This window comes from Lipotes vexillifer, unplaced genomic scaffold, assembly GCF_000442215.2.
Source record: "Lipotes vexillifer unplaced genomic scaffold, Lipotes_vexillifer_v1.1 scaffold606, whole genome shotgun sequence".
NCBI lineage: Eukaryota > Metazoa > Chordata > Mammalia > Artiodactyla > Lipotidae > Lipotes > Lipotes vexillifer.
Window position 1 is genome coordinate 2,595,976 of NW_006780574.1, and position 18,016 is coordinate 2,613,991.

The 18,016-nt window shown below is 33.5% G+C and overlaps 1 protein-coding gene across 2 annotated transcripts; it reads right to left on the reverse strand.

Annotated features, from left to right (window-relative positions):
* Window positions 1-244: 244 nt before the first annotated feature.
* Window positions 245-17,794, reverse strand: SPOPL (speckle type BTB/POZ protein like). 2 transcript variants are annotated; one of them, XM_007453722.1, is made up of 10 exons: window positions 17,717-17,794; window positions 17,410-17,531; window positions 16,855-17,006; window positions 14,839-14,966; window positions 9,502-9,679; window positions 9,366-9,421; window positions 7,880-8,002; window positions 4,809-4,951; window positions 4,666-4,719; window positions 245-911 (listed from the first exon to the last, which is right to left on the reverse strand). In XM_007453722.1, the coding sequence occupies exons 1-10, from the start codon at window positions 17,792-17,794 to the stop codon at window positions 767-769; spliced, it is 1,179 nt and encodes a 392-aa protein (XP_007453784.1). In that variant the 3' UTR covers window positions 245-766. The 2 variants fall into 2 exon arrangements, with proteins under 2 accessions (XP_007453784.1, XP_007453785.1); XM_007453723.1 differs by lacking the exon at window positions 4,666-4,719 and having other exon boundaries at window positions 767-911.
* Window positions 17,795-18,016: the final 222 nt, after the last annotated feature.

The following is an 18,016-nucleotide window of genomic DNA, read 5'->3' on the forward strand; positions in this document are numbered from 1 at the left end:
CAGCACAAAACATGCTTTCTTCTTATTGAAATCTTAACCTCAATCAGTTCTCAATCATTGTAAACTTGGATAAACTCACAAAGAAACACAAGCAAAGGTTTGTTATGCTTCTCTTAGTTTGTTGGACAGATAACATACAAACTCTACAAAGTTCACTAAAAATTTGGGCCAACTCATTGCATATTTGCCCCCTGAAATGAAAAATAAATTAGAATTGAAGCAGTGTATTGCCATAACTTACCTTGAAGGTAAGCAGGTTCTCCTGTATTTATAGAACTTAGACTGGAGACGTTACCAGTAATCTCCAATACAAGTGCTTTTTTAAGGAAAACCTAGTTTTAAACTTTGAGATAGCATAGGACAAACCCTGTAATATTCATTTGCCTTTCTCAAACTAATGGAAGATCCTTTTGAAACTTATTATCTTCAGTTATCAATATTACTGCATTATGGAGCTAGTGCAATCCTGCATAGCCTTGGTCACAATGACAAGGCACAATAAAAAAATTAAAGTATATATATGAACAAGAGAAGTCACTGAAGATAATTTAAGGCCTTGAAGTGAATTAGAGTATAATCAGTCTAATTTAAAGCTGAAGAATAAACCATAAATTATCCACCTGAAATTCAAGCAATATGCTTTCTCAGCTTCTGTTCTGTGGACAAGACAACAGAAACAACTCTTGCTTATGGTTTGTGTATTAGAATCCTTCTGGACCTGGAGGAGTAAAAGTCAGTTCCATTTTTCTACAGTTCATGGAAGATTTCAAGACTGTTTTAGCCGTTTTCGTGGAATACCAAACTGTGGACACTGTGCAGATGCTAGTGCTCGGAAGGCTTCTGCTACCAAATGTGGGTGAGACTGAATCATGGACTTCCACCCAGATGTTTCCATTATGTCTGCTGCTTGGCTGAAAAATAAAATTAAGAGATGTTTACTAAAGAGTACTTTTCAAAATGCACTGTTGCACTGTCAATTTTTTTTTTTAATTTACAGATTTCAAAATGTTTTGGAACATTTTGTTTGCCTCTCTATGTATTCAAACCATTTGAATTCATTAAAATATCATCTTTACCTTCCTGGTATTTTCTTTTGTAAATGAAACTATTCAATTTTTCTGGAAATTCTACTCTTGGAAGTGTGTGACACTTGCCTGCATAGTTCTACTCCCACTGTTACCATTTCTATACCTGCTCTTCCAAGAGCTCTTTTCCCTGGCTCTTACATGCAGGTTTTCTCTAGAGTTCCAAGTTTTGCCCTCGACTCTTCTCCCTTAACATTCTTTACTTATCTTATCTCATCCACTATTCACAATTTTAACTATCATATTCAGTGATGATAAATAATGATTTGCTAAGTCCTAGGCCTCCCCACAAAGGTTGTTCCCAACCACTTGTTCTCTTTACTTGGATGTGCCTGGAGACCCATAAATTTGGGACTGTTGGAAGGGAACTCAACACGTTTCTCCCAAGGCCCAAATTCTTTCTCTCTCATTTCCAATCAGCTAGTGCTTCCACCATCACCCAGTGATTCAAGTCAGAAACCTGGAAGTCACCCTAGATGCCATCCTTTCCAATCAGTCATCAAAGCCCTATTTTAATTCCCAAAGGTATCCTGAATCCCTAGTTAAGGCCCACATCATCTCACATTTGAATTATTACGGGAGTCTCCTAATTTGTCTTCTACTCTCCTATCTTGCTCCTCTCAAACCAGCTTCCATGCTGCCTTAGTAACATGAACACTAACATGAACACATCCTCTTCTACTCTTCTCCGGTGCCAGTACACAAGTTCTTTAGAAAGAGAAATAAAGTTTCCTAGTTCTTCCCCCTAGCTTTCTACCTCCCACTTCCATGCTCTGGCACTTTGTATAATAATACTGAACTGTTTATTATACCTGATGTACAACATGCTCTGAGTAAATACAATTACCCAAACAAAAAACCTAGTTATCCTTCCTTGTCTCCTGTCTTCTCTCCTTTGTAACTACCCTCCATCCAAATAATATCCAAGTATTATAGATTGTCCATTCAAAATATTATATCCTTTTATTTCCCTCTGGCCGCACTGTCGCCAGTCAAGTCTAATTTTGCCCTCATCTTTTGCCTGAAACACTCCAATAACTTTCCAACTGGTCTACCTATGTATAACCTTGCTCCTCACTACCACCACCAACTCAACCTCCCCACAACCATGCATGTGGAGACATTGCTACAAACACACACCTGATCACATCCTACTCTAGGTTAAAACCCTTTACTATATGCCCATCCCTGTTCGAATAATGTCTAAAAGGCCTTCCGTGATCTGATCTTTGCTTTCTTCCTCCAGCTTCTCATGCCCCACCCTCCAAACTGTTCTTTCTTATCACCGAAACTTTGCACACCTGAATATATTTTTCGGGATATACTTTCCCACCTCTTCGCTCTTCTTCATCAGGTCTTTATTTATACAACAATTCTTCAAAAGGGCTTTCTCTGACCCCTAGATTAGGTTCGGTCCCTTTGCTATATGCTCAGATGGGTATGCTCTACATTACCTATTATTACACTTAACTTCAACTACTTGTTTAATTCTTATACATCTCCTGCTAAAACATGAACTCCATGAAGGCAGGGAAAACACCTGTCATGTTCGCCATTACATTCTTTGTACTAAGCAAGCACAGTGCCCTGGGAATTCACTGGATAATAAACATAAATATCTATCAAACGATTGATCAACTATTGCTTCATGTGTTTATACTTTGATTCAAGCTATGCTGTCTGCAATACTTGTTATTTCCTTCCTAGTTTGCTAATTCCTATTCCTGTTTTAAGACAAGCCTCAGTCATCTTCATCCCTAAACCTCCAGCCTTAGTCAAGTGTCCTGCACATAACCTTCTTTATCACATTACTTACCATATTATAATAAAATGATATATTCATGGATGTGTTCCTATCATTAGATCAATTTCTCAAGGACAGGATTTTTCTCCATTTGTTTTTATATGCAGGACCCCAGCATGATGCTTGAGACACGATAGATGCTACACAAATGTTTGCTTCACTAAATAGCAGCTAATAACAATTTTTAAAAAAATTTGCCTAACATCCAATTACCAGTGTGTCGTCATGTTTATAATTTCAACTTGTTTAGAATCACACAGATACTTCTTAATTTACCCGACATTTTCATTTATTTAATTCAACAAATAGCTATTGAAGGTCTCTACGTACAATACAGCTTCTACACGGGATATAAAATAAGCTTATATTTTTTGACATTGAAAAAGCTATACAAGGCAAAATATTTTCTTAACAGAATAAAACTAGAGCTTGAAAGTGGCAAAGTACAAAGAATCACAAAACAGTCATTTGATTTTTTTCTAGGATCACATACCCTGAAAATGTATTATCACACACTGACCAATATATAGAATAATCAATATCTTAAAAATAGCCACTAATTTTTACTTTCATAAAACAGAATTCACAAACTGTTAAGAATTCAGTTAACCAACTTCAAATCTATCAAAACAGATGAAAGCAAGGGGCCATAAATCAAACATTCATTTTCTTGTCTCTAACGCTGCCTTTTTTTACTTTCTTGTATCAACTTTTGATAAATTGCAAAAATGGAGTTTAAGGGTTTACAGGCAAAAACTAATCAAAAGCAGATGCAAATCTTCAACCTCCTGACTCCTGATACTGAATAATCGCAAAGAGTAAAAATTTCACTCTAAAAATGAGTGAAGGGCTTCCCTGGTGGCGTAGTGGTTAAGAATCTGCCTGCCAATGCAGGAGACACGGGTTTGAGCCCTTGTCCGGGAAGATCCCACATGCCGTGGAGCAACTAAGCCTGTGCGCCACAACTACTGAGCCTGCGCTCTAGAGACCACGAGCCACAACTACTGAAGCCTGCGCACCTAGAGCCCGTACTCCTCAACAAGAGAGGCCACCGCAATGAGAAGCCCACGCATCGCAACGAAGAGTAGCCCCCGCTCGCCGCAACTTGAGAAAGCCCGTGCACAGCAACAGCAACAAAGACCCAACTCAGCCATAAATAAATAAATAAAATGAGTGAAGAAGAAAAAAGAAGGGAATAATAAATTCTAATAGTTACGTCATATTCCGAAGATCCAGGCTTAGAAAGATGTTTCAACTACCCTGCTCATTATAATCTACCAGGGAAAGGAAAGATCAAATTGCTACTATTTCTGGAATGGCAGGCAGTTAGCCTAATATAGCATGTGATGCAAGTTATCTGGCTACCTTAAGAAGCAGTGGGTTAGCGTTCAAATGTCAAGAGTTTCTAGGCAAATATGGAGGGTACATTTCCTCATAGGATAAAATAAATATTTCCCACATTTATAGAAATACTTTCTGAAGGGGCAAGGGCAGGATCTCCAGCCACTGAAATACCTGGACTCAGCTATACACTACATGAACATACATGCTTAAGACATTAGAGCGTCCATCCCAATTCACATTAGAAGCTGATCTACAACAGAGCATAGCCTCAAGAATCCACTAAGTAGTCAAATTATTATTTTTTAAACTGGCAGTTTGCTTCATATAACTAATATCTGGATTCATACTTATTGTAGATGAACAAAAGGCTATGCAAACACTTAATTTCATGTATGCAGATCAACTTTAAGTCAGAAACTGATGTCATCTTACTTGCTGTTCCAGTTTTTCCCATCTTTACACCCAAGCTGTCGAAGTACACTGCACCTGCATTGAAGATTTAAAAACACTTAAGAAAAAGACCGGTGAAGAATTGTTGAAGGTGTCATGTCCACTGAAATACAAGCATAGCTTACCTATTAATAAAGTCTATGGCTTGTGCTTTCAACTGTTCCGCACTGTGCAAATCTGCAAGGACAAGGGTATCAGCAACATTTTCTACTGAGAGGTTACTACACAAAGCTTCTTCACACATGACCTTCAGCCGTTCCAGTGCATACTATCCAAAAGGAAAACATAACATTAAACATTTACTCAAACTAGCAAGTTTTTAAATACACGATATTTGTAACTTAGAAAATGAAGTTTAAGCCCATTACACATTGAACTGAGGGTACTTTAAAAGTCTTTAAATTACTTTAAATATAAAGAAAGTATGCATTAATGCATTCAAGAGAAAGACTAATTTTTCTTAAGAAATTTCTATTTGCATAAGTGCAAGATACAGGCTATTTTTAAAGTAGGGTTTTATTCTTTAAAAACCCCTTATTACTCAATACTCTTAATGAGTAGATTTCTCTTTTCTACTATTTTAAACACCAGTCAGTACACTGCATGTTGTCACTACTTAATTCTGAAAAATAAATTATAAAGCTAAACAAATCATATTCATAACCATTAAAAACTTAGTATATGTTATCAGAACATCCTTGGCAATTTATTGAGGTAAAATTGACATACAATAAGTAGCACATATTTAAAGTATATACTTTGATAAGTTTATACAGCCATATAACCATCATTAAATCAAGAGAGTGGATATATTCATTACTCCCCAAAGTTTCCTTCTCTCTCTGTAACCCTTCTTCCTCACCCCACCCCAGGCAATATCTCTGATGTGTTTTCTACTGCTACAGTCTGCATTTTCTGAAGTCTTCTATAAATGGAATCATACAATTTGCATTTGTTTTTGTCTGGCTTCCACGCATTGTAATTATTTTGAGATTCATGCATGTTGTTGTCTATGTATCAATAGTTCTATGCTTTTTATTGCTCAATAGTATTCCACTGATCTATCGACAAACATTTGGGTGTTTCCAGTTTTTAGCCATTACAAATAAAGCTGCTATAAACATTCATATACAAGTCACTGTATGGGCATATGCTTTCTTTTCTGTTGAGCAGAGACCTATAAGTAAACTCGCTGAATAATATGGTAAGTGTAAAACTTTAAAAAAATTGCCAAATGGTCTTTCAAAGTGGTTGTATCATTTTACATTCCCATTAGCAGTATATGAGAGTCCTAATTTTTCCATATCCTTGACCATACTTGGTATGGTCTTTGTAATTTTAGTTATTATAATATAGTTACAGAAGTATCTCACAGTGGTTTTAATTTACACTACCCTAATGTGGTTGAGCACAAGAGAGGCCGCGACAGTGAGAGGCCCGCGCACCGCAATAAAGAGTGGTCCCCACTCACCGCAACTAGAGAAAGTCGTCGCATAGAAACGAAGACCCAACACAGCCAAAAATAAATAAATAAAAATACAATTTGCTAAAAAACAAAACAAAACAAAAAACAGAAACAACCCCCAAAGTTGTTCATCAGATATATGCTTTGCAAATATGTTCTCCCAGTCTGCGGCTAGTCTTTATTTTCCTATGTCTTTTGAAGAAAAGAAGTTTTAAATTTCACTGAAGTCCAATTTATCATTTTTCCTTTTATGTATTATGTTTTTGGTGTCATAGCTAAGAAGTCTTTGCCTAATGTAAGATTGTGAAGACTTTCTCCTATGTTTTCTTTTAGAAGTTTAAGATTTTTAGGTTTATAATCTATTTTGCGTTACTTTTTGTATATGACGTGAAGTTCGCATACTAAGTTTTTTCAAATAAGTTCAACCACAGTTTATCTGTTTGGACATAGGCTATCCAACTCCTATAGCACTATTTATTGAAAACACTATCCTTTCTCCACTGAACTATCTTTACACTTTTATCAAAAATTAAGTAGTCATACATCTGAGTCTATTTCTGTACTCTATATTCTGCTTCAATGAGTTATTTGTCTATCTTGTCACCAATACTATGCTGTCCTAAATACTGAACCTTTATGACTCCTCCACTTTGATCTTCTTTTTCACAGTTATCTGACTATTCCAGGTCCTTGCACTTGCATATAAAATTTTTAAATCAGCATGTCAATTTTTCCCCTGCAAAAGCATGCTAGGATTTTGACAGTGACATGTTTGTTCTACTAATCAAAGGAGAATTGACATTTTAACAATGTTAAGATTTCTAGTCCATGAACGAGTTTTTTCTCTCCATTTATTGAGGTCTACCTTAATTTCTATTAGCAGTATATTATAATTTTCAGCATACAGGTCTTGAACATATTTTGTCAGATTTATGCCTACGTATTTCAAATTTTTGACTCTATTATAAAGGCATTTTTACATTTAAATCTTTATTGAGATAGCAATATACACTTGGCCCAGTTTCTCCCAATGGTAACATTTTTCAAAATGAGTATAATTATCACTATATATACATATACATATGTACATACACACACACACTTACATACACACACAGACAGAAGTGGCATGGACATTAATACTTTTGGAGAAAGCTCCCAAAGTGCTTTAGTGCTTTGAGGATTGAGAACTACTGGCTTTGAGATTTCCTGAAATTTTTGTAGTTCCCCTACCTTCAGGAAATCACCATTATAAAAGAACATTATAAAATTAACATTTTTTTTTCTCTATACTCTTATATTAAAAAAGAAATCTGTGAATACAAGATTAAATTAGAAAAAAATACGCAATATTTTTTTCCTTTTTTTAGACAAAGGTCATGCACTGTATCTTAACACTAAGAATATCTCAAAATTGCAATAGATTATATATGCTATTGTGTGTGTGTTCTCATAAAACAGGGTAATGATACACTCAAAACTATTGAGTCTACAGTTAATCTGCCATTTCTGTAAATTGGCTTAAGATATTTTTATGTCTTACTGATTTAAAAAAATTTCATTTCTATATTATCCCACTGTGTGCTATTTCATAATACTCTCAAGAGCCATCCACAAACAGTATAAATTAGTTCAATATTTCAAGTTGTTGGGGGTTCTCATTTGATGATAGTTTTCTAGATACATCAAGCTTGAGGACATTTTTGAGCTCTTTAAGACCGAATTACTTACTTTGTCTGCAGCTGCCAACAAGTTGTCAGCCATTTTGTCAAGATTTGGCGCTTTCCCTGTGTAAATGAATCTCATCATTTCTTTAAAAACCTCAGGGTCTACATCATTTATTTCCACTCGATTCTGGTATTGAAAACAAACAAACAAAAGTTATATTTCAAGAACACACACATACACAAATGAACCAAAACAAAACTGACAGCAACTTAAAAGCCCCAAGGTGTATTTTAAAATTGAGGTAAGTAAATCTTCAGTAAGCTAAGTAAGCAGGCAAAGTGAAGCAGGCAGATCTAAGAGAAGTACACCAAGTCAAGCACTACCATGTAGGAATATAAACCCCAATTTCTCAGTTAAAAAGAGTTCAAACAAAAACAAAAAAATCTGTAAGGCCAAACTAAATACATCTGAATTCAGTTTCTGACCTCTATCTTAGAAGAACATGGTTATTAACCTGTTTTGTTGTTGAAAAGAATTAGGTGGTAATACAATGCCTAAGACCCAATAACCAACCACTGGTTCTAGACCAAGCTTTAAGCAAAGGTAAGGTCAGGTATTTGAGAACATACCAGAGCCCACTACCTCAGAACTCTCCTACAAAAACGGCATGTAATATTATCTACGGGCACCTCACCTCTTTACTTGAGACACACTCAAGTCCAAAGAGGACCAGCTGCTTTTTTACTCCTGTATCTTTGTATTTGGTTTCTCTCCTGTGATCAATGAAGCTAAACAGTTAACACTAGACAATACCAAACTTTTCTGACCCTTTGATGACAATAACATCTGACATCATTGATCAGAAGACTGATCATACTACCTGCCCACACCAATAATCAAAGGAAAGAAAGAAGCTACTTCATTGCAGCTTCTAGTTCTGCAGGGAGAATAAAGCTGAGACATATAAATAAACTCAGGAGTTGCCTAGTTGGAGCAATAAGGCTCACATGTAATGCAACCCGCAAAAATCAACCTCTGGTCTTTAATCTGACTACATTTCAAGATGATAGGTGAAAGAGAAATATCTGAGAAAACCAATTAGGTAATATCTTGATTACAATTCATGCATACTAATAATGACATAATTTATGTCCTTTATTAAATCCAATAAATATCCTCTTATTATAGTGGTAAAAAGAATGTAGGAATTGTCTTTGTTCTAGAAATCAACTCAAAGTCTAGAAAGAAGGAATATACATCTTAACTGGAGAACTCTCAAATAGTTATGGACCAGTACAGTCCTTTTGGACAGCTATCCTTTTGGATAACAACTACCCACTTATTTTGCTACCAGAAGGGTGCTGAAATAGCTGTTATGTGGAATATTCACCCACAGTAAGCTACATCTATTTTTCTATGATAGAACATATTTCCCCCCATCCTTCTATTTCTTTCTAAAATCATAATAAGAAAATGCACCTTTACTTTTAAAATATACTTTCCACTATTCTACATTTGTACAAATATTAGCCCTTTAAACCATGTTTACCTTTTTGCTTTCTTCCATTTCATGTTCAAACATTGCATTAAAAACTGGGGATCGAGCTGTAACAAGATTAAGCATCATTATTTAGTGTACAAATTTATGAAAGAAAGGTACTATATGACCCAAAAGTAGAAAGTACCTGCAAGTACAGATTTATGAGCTTTAAATTCTTGTCCTCTCACGAAAAAACTGCAATCTGTAAATCTTGTGTTTTCCCAGAGATTACCTAAATCATCTGCTAGTCGACATTCAGGCACCTTTAAAGTATTTGTATTAGTATGTCCTGATATATTTACTGAATCTTGGACCACACTCACCTAATAAAAAAGGGACAGCAAGAAAAAACACTTTTATAAATTAATATCAATAATAAGCTACTAAGTCTAAACTTAAACTTATCGTTAAAATCATGCAGAAAATTCAATGTACTCCTGATCAAAAATGGTAATACTTGGGAACTGAATTTAAGGACACAACTTAAAGGAGAGAAATAATATAGAAAAAAATTGAAACGAACTAGATCATTTTAAAGTGATATTTTATGTAAATAAATGGCTTAATGATTCCTTGGAATGCTCGGCTACTAATCACAAAAAGTATTTCTCAGCAAGAAAAAAGTCATAATATGATTCCAAATTCAAACAAAGAGAAGGTATTTTTGTGAGGAGAAATAAATTTCTTTAATTTTTATTTCCTCACACTACAGACCTATCAACATTTAAAGTTTATTATACATTCAATAAACACAGCATCACACTTATGACTTTTTAGAGTATTTTAAAATGTTTTTAAAACTACAGACTACAATATGCAATTTGGGAAGTATTTTAAGTGTTGTCCCTATATGTTTCAACTCTAAACAAATTGATTTAAATATCTAGTAATATTGATTTAAATTTTAAAGTATAAGAATTCTCACAAAACCAATGTAGTTATTAATGTTCATGGAAATCTTTTATTTAAAAAAATCAACAGTAAGAACAATATAAATATAATTTAATTCGATTTGCAGACCTTTTATTTACCTGTGAAATAATCAATAAATAAAACTTGGTATGACTGCAACATTGCTTTTATATGGAGTCCAATATATATGGATTAAATTATCTCTCAGATGACTACATACTGAATAAAGTCTTAAAACACTACTAAGTTTGGCACACTAATTTTTTAGGAAAAGGAATATACTATTACTAGGAATTTATTACATTTAATAAATTGAAGAAAATACTACCTCAACTAGTAAATCAAATGTGTCAAGAGTAAATGAACCATCTTTCACAAAAAGTGCTATATTAGTTATCTACTATTTCAAGTTACTAAGTTTTATTGTTGTTTGTTATGCAGCAATAGATGACTGTGTTCATTTAAAAACGTATTTCATAAGGCTTTTGTTAATTAAAAGTAAGTATAAGTAAGGACAAATACAGTAAACTATGTAGAAATTGTAAATTGGAAATGGATAAATTGGACCAAACTACTGACATGCTAAGAAGTATAATGGGCCAATATAAAATGTTTGAAGAATATTAAATCTCATTAGTCCTCACTCACCCAGATGTAATAACATCTATCTCATATGAAAGAATAGACGCCTTGTAAAGAAAACTTTATTTTCTGAGGATATTTTTATTAACCATTTTGTTTGTCTGCTTTTATTAACCTTTTGGAATCACACATCATAGGAATCATCTAATCCAATCACCTCATTTTTTAAAAAAAGTTTGAAACAGTGAGATCCAGAGAAGGTAACTAAAGTGTCCTAAATCCACTGCTAGTCAGTATCAAGGAAGACTAGACCTACATCCCTTTTTATAGCATTCTTTGTATTAGACAGTATTTCTTTGGATTTTTAAAGAAATTACTAGTACGTTAATGCAATTATGGTTCTGAAGGGATTTATCACAACAATCTTCTGAGATGTTCTTCTAAATATAGGAGCCAAGACATTGTGCACATAAATAAGTTTATGAATAAAGATTCTTCTATTAAGTTTTTAATTATTCAAATTGTTTCTAAAATTTTACAAACTACAAAACAGAAAAAAAAAGCTTCACTAATCCTTACCTTATTGCTCTGTTACACCATACATTATAACTTAACGATACATAAATCAAAAGTGTTGGTATTAATATTCAGGGTTTAGTTAGGATCACAAAGACAGTGTTTACTTGTTCATATCAGCACTGCTCTTGAAATTTCTAGAGAGCAGAAACTGGATTAAACCGAACAGTTCAATTACTTGCATAAAGTATGCAGTGGAGTCATGAAAATGTGACCATATTATTTAAATTTAGGAAAGGATTTCTTCAATTCTACTTATTGTCTAATTATCTTAATTCAAAACAATATATTTAATGTAAAAATTTTACAAAAATCAGGTGATAGAAGGAAAAAAGGATCAAAAAATAAAGCCATTATTATCGGGCATAGATACTGATGATGATATATTTGTACTCTGTATATATAATCACAATTCAGAAGAATTTATATTATTGGCATACACATCTACATACTATTATCACAGCAACCACAAATTTTAAGTAAGACATAATTAACATTTCATATTCTGAAGAGTATTCAAGGAACTATTTATAGAGCAGAAATTAATGATCTAATTAAAACTGATATGCAATGAATTCTGATGATTATTTTCTTTGATACCTATAATTAAGAAATTGGTAAAATTTTCATTTTTTTCTAGTACATATTCAAATATAGGTAATGAACATTCTTACTGAATGGAAGCTAGAGTAAAAAATTCAGAAGAAAGGCTGAGATTCTTTCCTGAGGTTAAACTGTTGTTCTTTCAAAATAAAACAGCAAATGCACAATACTCAAAACTGACAACGTAAAACCTCAAACTCATTTGACAGCTCTTTTTCAAATTTGCTTTTGGATCAACTCTGAGAATATAATTTAGACTAAGGATGAACATGTGCAGGCTCTAATCAGCTGTGACTTCCCTGGAAATCTGGGACTACTGGTTCCTATTTTTAAAACTACCAATTCTCTAAACTAATTCTGAAGGCTAGCTATGAATATCCAAAGGTGCACAGTACTACAAATTTTGCCACTCTAATCAACTACCTAACCATCCCTTACACTGGCTCCAAAGTGAGAAACTTTTAGTAGTCCAATTTCATATCATCTTCTAGAATACTGGGTCTTAGACTTTCTGGCTTTCATAGACAGGTATCCTTTTTTAGAATGCAGATGATAGAAATCGGGTTGTCAGTTTTCCATTTTGTCATTTTTAGAGAATAAAACCCAACTTCCATCCACTATCAAAAGTATTTTAAAATAGAAAGGTTAACTTAGCAACAGAAAAATAGGAGGGAAAAAAGAGTCCTTCTAAATGAATTAATTTAATTTTATGAACAATTCATTACATATATTCTACCTGTATATATAGTCTTCTGTATACCATAGAATAGCATGGGTTTTTGGACCATAAGATTATTTAAAATCTGCTGGATTCCAAAAGATAAAGCAATTTAACCAATTTTCTATTTTTCCTACTAATTCCTCAATTCCTGTTTTCTGCATCACTTTGGGAGAGAAGGGGCAGAACTGTTTACACTGCCAGAAACTTCTACCTCTGGCTATTTGACTCATAGTATGGAACTTGCAAGATTATTTATGTCTTGCACCAAAGGGTAGCACCAGACTGCCTTACCTGTCTACAGCACCACTTGCAGGGGAGGGGAGGAGGCAGTTCTTTAGGTAGGCCAGTGCAATGCTTCCTCCTCTTCTGCAAGCAGTGCTGGAGATGCTGTAGAAGGAAGGGCATCAGTGAGAGGTACGGAAGAAAGAGGGAAAGGGCACACGGAATGTTTGTTCAAAGCACTTTTTGCCCACCTATGTTAAATACAGTGCCCAGGGTATAAAGGTCTACATCAGTAAAGGTATGTATTACAGTATCCAAAACTGAATTTGATCAATGTCAACTTAAAATATATGTCATGGTGGGTTCGATTTTTAGGAGGTCACTAGCTTGTATAATTTAGCATGTGAATAAAAAGTATACTTCAAAAACTTGTATCAGAAAAAGATCTTAATTTCAGCCTTCATTCTGAACTTTTTGGTTGTCTAGGTTCCAATAAAATATACTTAGGGAAATATACTTAGTAAACAATATTTCAATTCTAAAAAAAGAAATATTTTCTTAAAATGTTTATTCACAAAAAGACTTTTAGCCGCAGTAGTTTTTTTTCTTAACTGGATTACACAACCTTTCAGATCCTTTAAATTCTAAGATTATGTGATCACAAAAAATTAACATGCTGAAATTTAAGATAACTGCTAAAATTATGAAAAGATTCTACATTAAGAATGCTTAAATAAAAAATAAGAATGCTTAAATAACATAACCTACAATTATTTAGAATACTAAGAGCATCTTATCTATTGGCAACAAATGCTTTAGTATATATTTTTATCAAATTATTTAATGATAAGCTCTGCTCAAGACACTTGCGGTATGTGCTTTATCAACCAAATAATTGTATTCATAACAAATTCATCATACAGTTCATTTAACTTGTCTAAGTGAAAAAAAGATGCACTATATTTGCACTATGTAGTCTCTGGGGCCATATTTCAATTATTCTTCTGACACAGTATAATATATAATTAGTTTGTAAATCTTGCCAAGAAATTTTACACATTTTCTATATAAAGAGTAAAGCTACCTTAGTAGCAGTTAAGGAAGTTATTGTGCTTCCAAGACACTCATCTGTCTACAATAACCTACTGAAATATATTTAATGCTGAGGTTACCTGATCATCTCAACAATTCATATAGATAAAGCTACGTAATAACAATGACAGAACCAAGTTCAAGCCTCAAATTAAGACAAATCATAAGTGTAAATTATTAGAAGGGGCAATGCTGGTAAGTTTCAAAAGATGACATTTCATGCATATATCTTATAAGTCTGTCAACAGACATAGGTGTATCTTAAAAATTTTGAGATGCTTTTGCTTATAATGCTAACATCTATTTGAATAAATGAATCTAACTGCTTGAATGAACAAAAAGCTTCCCAGTCTTTTTTCAGGCACTTTCACTACCGTTCAAGTACGGATTCAAACTGATAAACTAGTAATAATGTTTAATATCATCAATCTGAATATGACAGAAAATACTGACCATCTATTTAGAATTATTCAGAATGAAGAAGATATTCAGAAATCTTGATATGAAGCTATACACATCCATAGTCTTCCTATGAGGAAGAAGTATTTAGTATGTGGTAGTATAACTGTATATACAATTTATAGCTTAAAGACATGACAGAATTTTTTCAGACTGGGCTACTACATTGATTTCTAAGAAAATCCAGTCAGCTTTTACATGGTTAAATATTTACATATAAAATATTACCAATTATACCAGTTACTTAGTGTATATTTTTGCTTCATCACTAAATATAGCCAAACACTGAGTTCCCTGAATAAAAAATGTACCCACCTCACAAAATAATGTAAGCTTGTCATCTGGTAAAAGACCATTAGCTTCATCAAGCAAAAAATCCCTTCGAATGAATTTTTTAAAACCCCAGTCTTTCCCTTGTACAAATCGATATGCTCTTTGGCTTTCTGGTGGAAAACAGAGTAAAAGTTTAAATAAACAAGTATCCAAGAAACATTTTGTTAATGAAAACACAGTTAAATGAATGTGCAAAAATAGGACTGGGCCAATACATCCATCATAAAAACTACAGATATGTGTGTTCATAGGTAAAATGTCAAAAGAGTTACATTAGGTAGAACCAGATCATTTCACAGCCTACCAAAAATTCTGGCCATTATCAATGAGCTCACTTTCAGATTCCTAGATATCTAAGTAGAAGAAAAGCCAGATCAAATGTCAAGGAGAAGGAAGAGATCTTTCAAACAATCTAAGCCCTTTAACAATGAAGTAGGATTTAAATACATTGGCATAGGCATACTATTCATCATCTAATATCAGAACCAACTTAGAAACATACCTCTCATTTCTTGTTTCTCCCTTTAAAAATGGATGCTCTATATCACCAGGGCATCCTGTAAGCTTTCCTGGGATAACCATCCCACTGATTTAAGTTGCATTAACTAGAGAAAAATCCATTAACTGGTAAAAAAGCTAAATAAAGTCCCCTATCATTTCTAGGTCTTCAGACATAGTCCCATTACCTCTAAAAACAATTTTCATAAAAGTCCAGAAGACGGTCTTAGTATGATTAGTAAAAGATTTAATAAATGTCTGAAGTAAATGTTTCAAATGTCTAACATACTGATTAATAACTGTATACTATGAAATAAACAAGGTCCTTTACAGAAGTATTCATTATCTGTTCTACAAGCTGAAGGTAGAAAACCAGTAATAAATTTAACTGAGATACTCCATGTTAAGGACTGAACATTTGTATCCCCTCAAAAGTTTCATGTTGAAACGCTATCCCCAAAGTGATGATATTAAGAGGCCAGTGACTGGGATTAGATGAGGTCATGAGGGTAGATACCCTCATGAATGTAAGGATTAGTGCTTCCTAGCCCTTTCCATCATGTGAAGACAGTGAAACACAGTCAGACTAGAATCTGACTATGCTGGCACCCTGATCTTGGATTCCCAGTCTCCAGATTTGTGAGAAATAAATGTCTGCTGTTTATAGGCCACCCAGTCTATGTTACTTTGTTATAGCAGCCTGAACTAAGATACTCGCCTGTCTTAAATGTCAGACAATGTGAAAACACATATGGAAACTATGTATTACCTTAGTAACAAAATATATTATTAAAGTGTGCATTTGGAGGGTTTTTTGTAGTGAGGTTAGTACTTGATTTTTGTTATTCACTTCCAGAAATCACTTCAAATTCAATGCAGCAGTTCATGATATATTTTCCTACTATGCACACTGTACATTTCCTACAATGATCTTCTGTTATGAAGTGCCAGGCTACATGGTTTCAGCTGGCTATAATTCAGAAGCTTCAACTGAATTTAACAGGTCCTGAGACTAAGAAAAACTGATTTCCTTTCAGTCAGTGTTCAGCCCACTGCTCAAAAAAATTCTAGTGACAAAATATCAGGACATTCAAACTCCTTTCACATTGTTCTTCAGATTTTATTACCTGGCAAAAATGGCAAGGAAGAAAAAGAAATGTTTCCTGAACACCTATTATATATGCCAGGCATTGAACCAGGCATCTTGCCCTGACAGTAGCTGTTTTTACAAGTGAAAAGTGAATGTCATTTTAGGGCATAAAAAATTTAAATTTTAATATGATTTAAAACTAATTTTACATGTCTTAGGAAGTCTAAGACTTAGTAAAACAACTGTAACTGTACTCTGGCATTTAAAATTAACAGCCAAAATGAAATGTTTTGGGTTAAGCAGATTTTAGTTTCAGGGAAAAAAATCCTAAGTTTTTCTAAGTAAAAGTGTGGAAGTCACAGTACATAATTACACAGAGACTTCTTCAAGTCAGTTTGGAAATCACTTACCCATTGCTTTTGTTTCTTCCCTTTTAGCGTTCAGAAGGGAAAATTTGAATTTTGCTCGAACTTCACTTTTTGGACAGCTGACTAAAAGCAAATATAAGGACAAGTAGTCTTTACTTTCATCATCTAATCCCTTTGGATTTACCCTCAGGCACCTAAAATAAAACAATAGGCTCACAAGGAGGAAAATAATACTTTAAACATTCAAGAGAGAGGCAATACTAAAATCATTTGTTAAATCTTTTTTTTTTTTTTAAGAGAACTGGTTTTAATTTAGAAGAGTGTCTTCAATTATCCACTAATATATATATATAATATATATATATATATATTTTACGAAGTAAGTTTATCTTATTTCTTTTATGTTAAATCTTAATAATAGAACAGCACTCCTGTCAACATCCTCACAGTTCTTTACAATTCTCTATACTATTAGGAACTTATTACAAATCTAATATAAAATTAGACAAATATCCATTCAGAAACAGTAACAACAAAATTTTAAAGTAGCTGATGATCATATCAAAAACAAATACCCAAAACAAACAAACATCTTACCATTTCATTTTGTCACTGGGGCTAGATGAGAATGTTGAACTTTTTAACACTTCACCCATTTCCTCTCGACAAAAACTGAAGTTATTAATGGTCCACATGTAGGAAAATTTTACAACTTTAACCTAAAACATTCAGAAAAGCACTTTTACAATGATGACTTTTACACTCCTGACCTGTCACATGTTAAACATTCTTTGACCCACTCTTCTAACACTTCTAGTAACAATGCCAAAGTGCTTCACAATGTTCTCAAAATGCTACACAATTTGTAAGTGACATAAAGTAAGACATTTTTAACAGCATGTACCTGTGTGTAACACCAGCTTTCTGCTATAGGACCAGTAGACATATCTCCAGAGAGAGGTGGGGTGGGTTCCCGAGACATTGCCACTTTATTGCAGTCTTCTAAGATTTATGCAATATCCCACACAGTTGAGTGCTTTACTACAAAGAAAAGAAGTTTCATTTACTAATCAAAAAGTTTAACTAACTGAATCAAGAGGGAAGAAGTATTTAAACAGTCATAAAACAATTACTTTCTCAAATTACATTATGAGGAAACGTGAGGATTTCATTTAAATTAATGAAAATTAATGTTTTAAGAAAT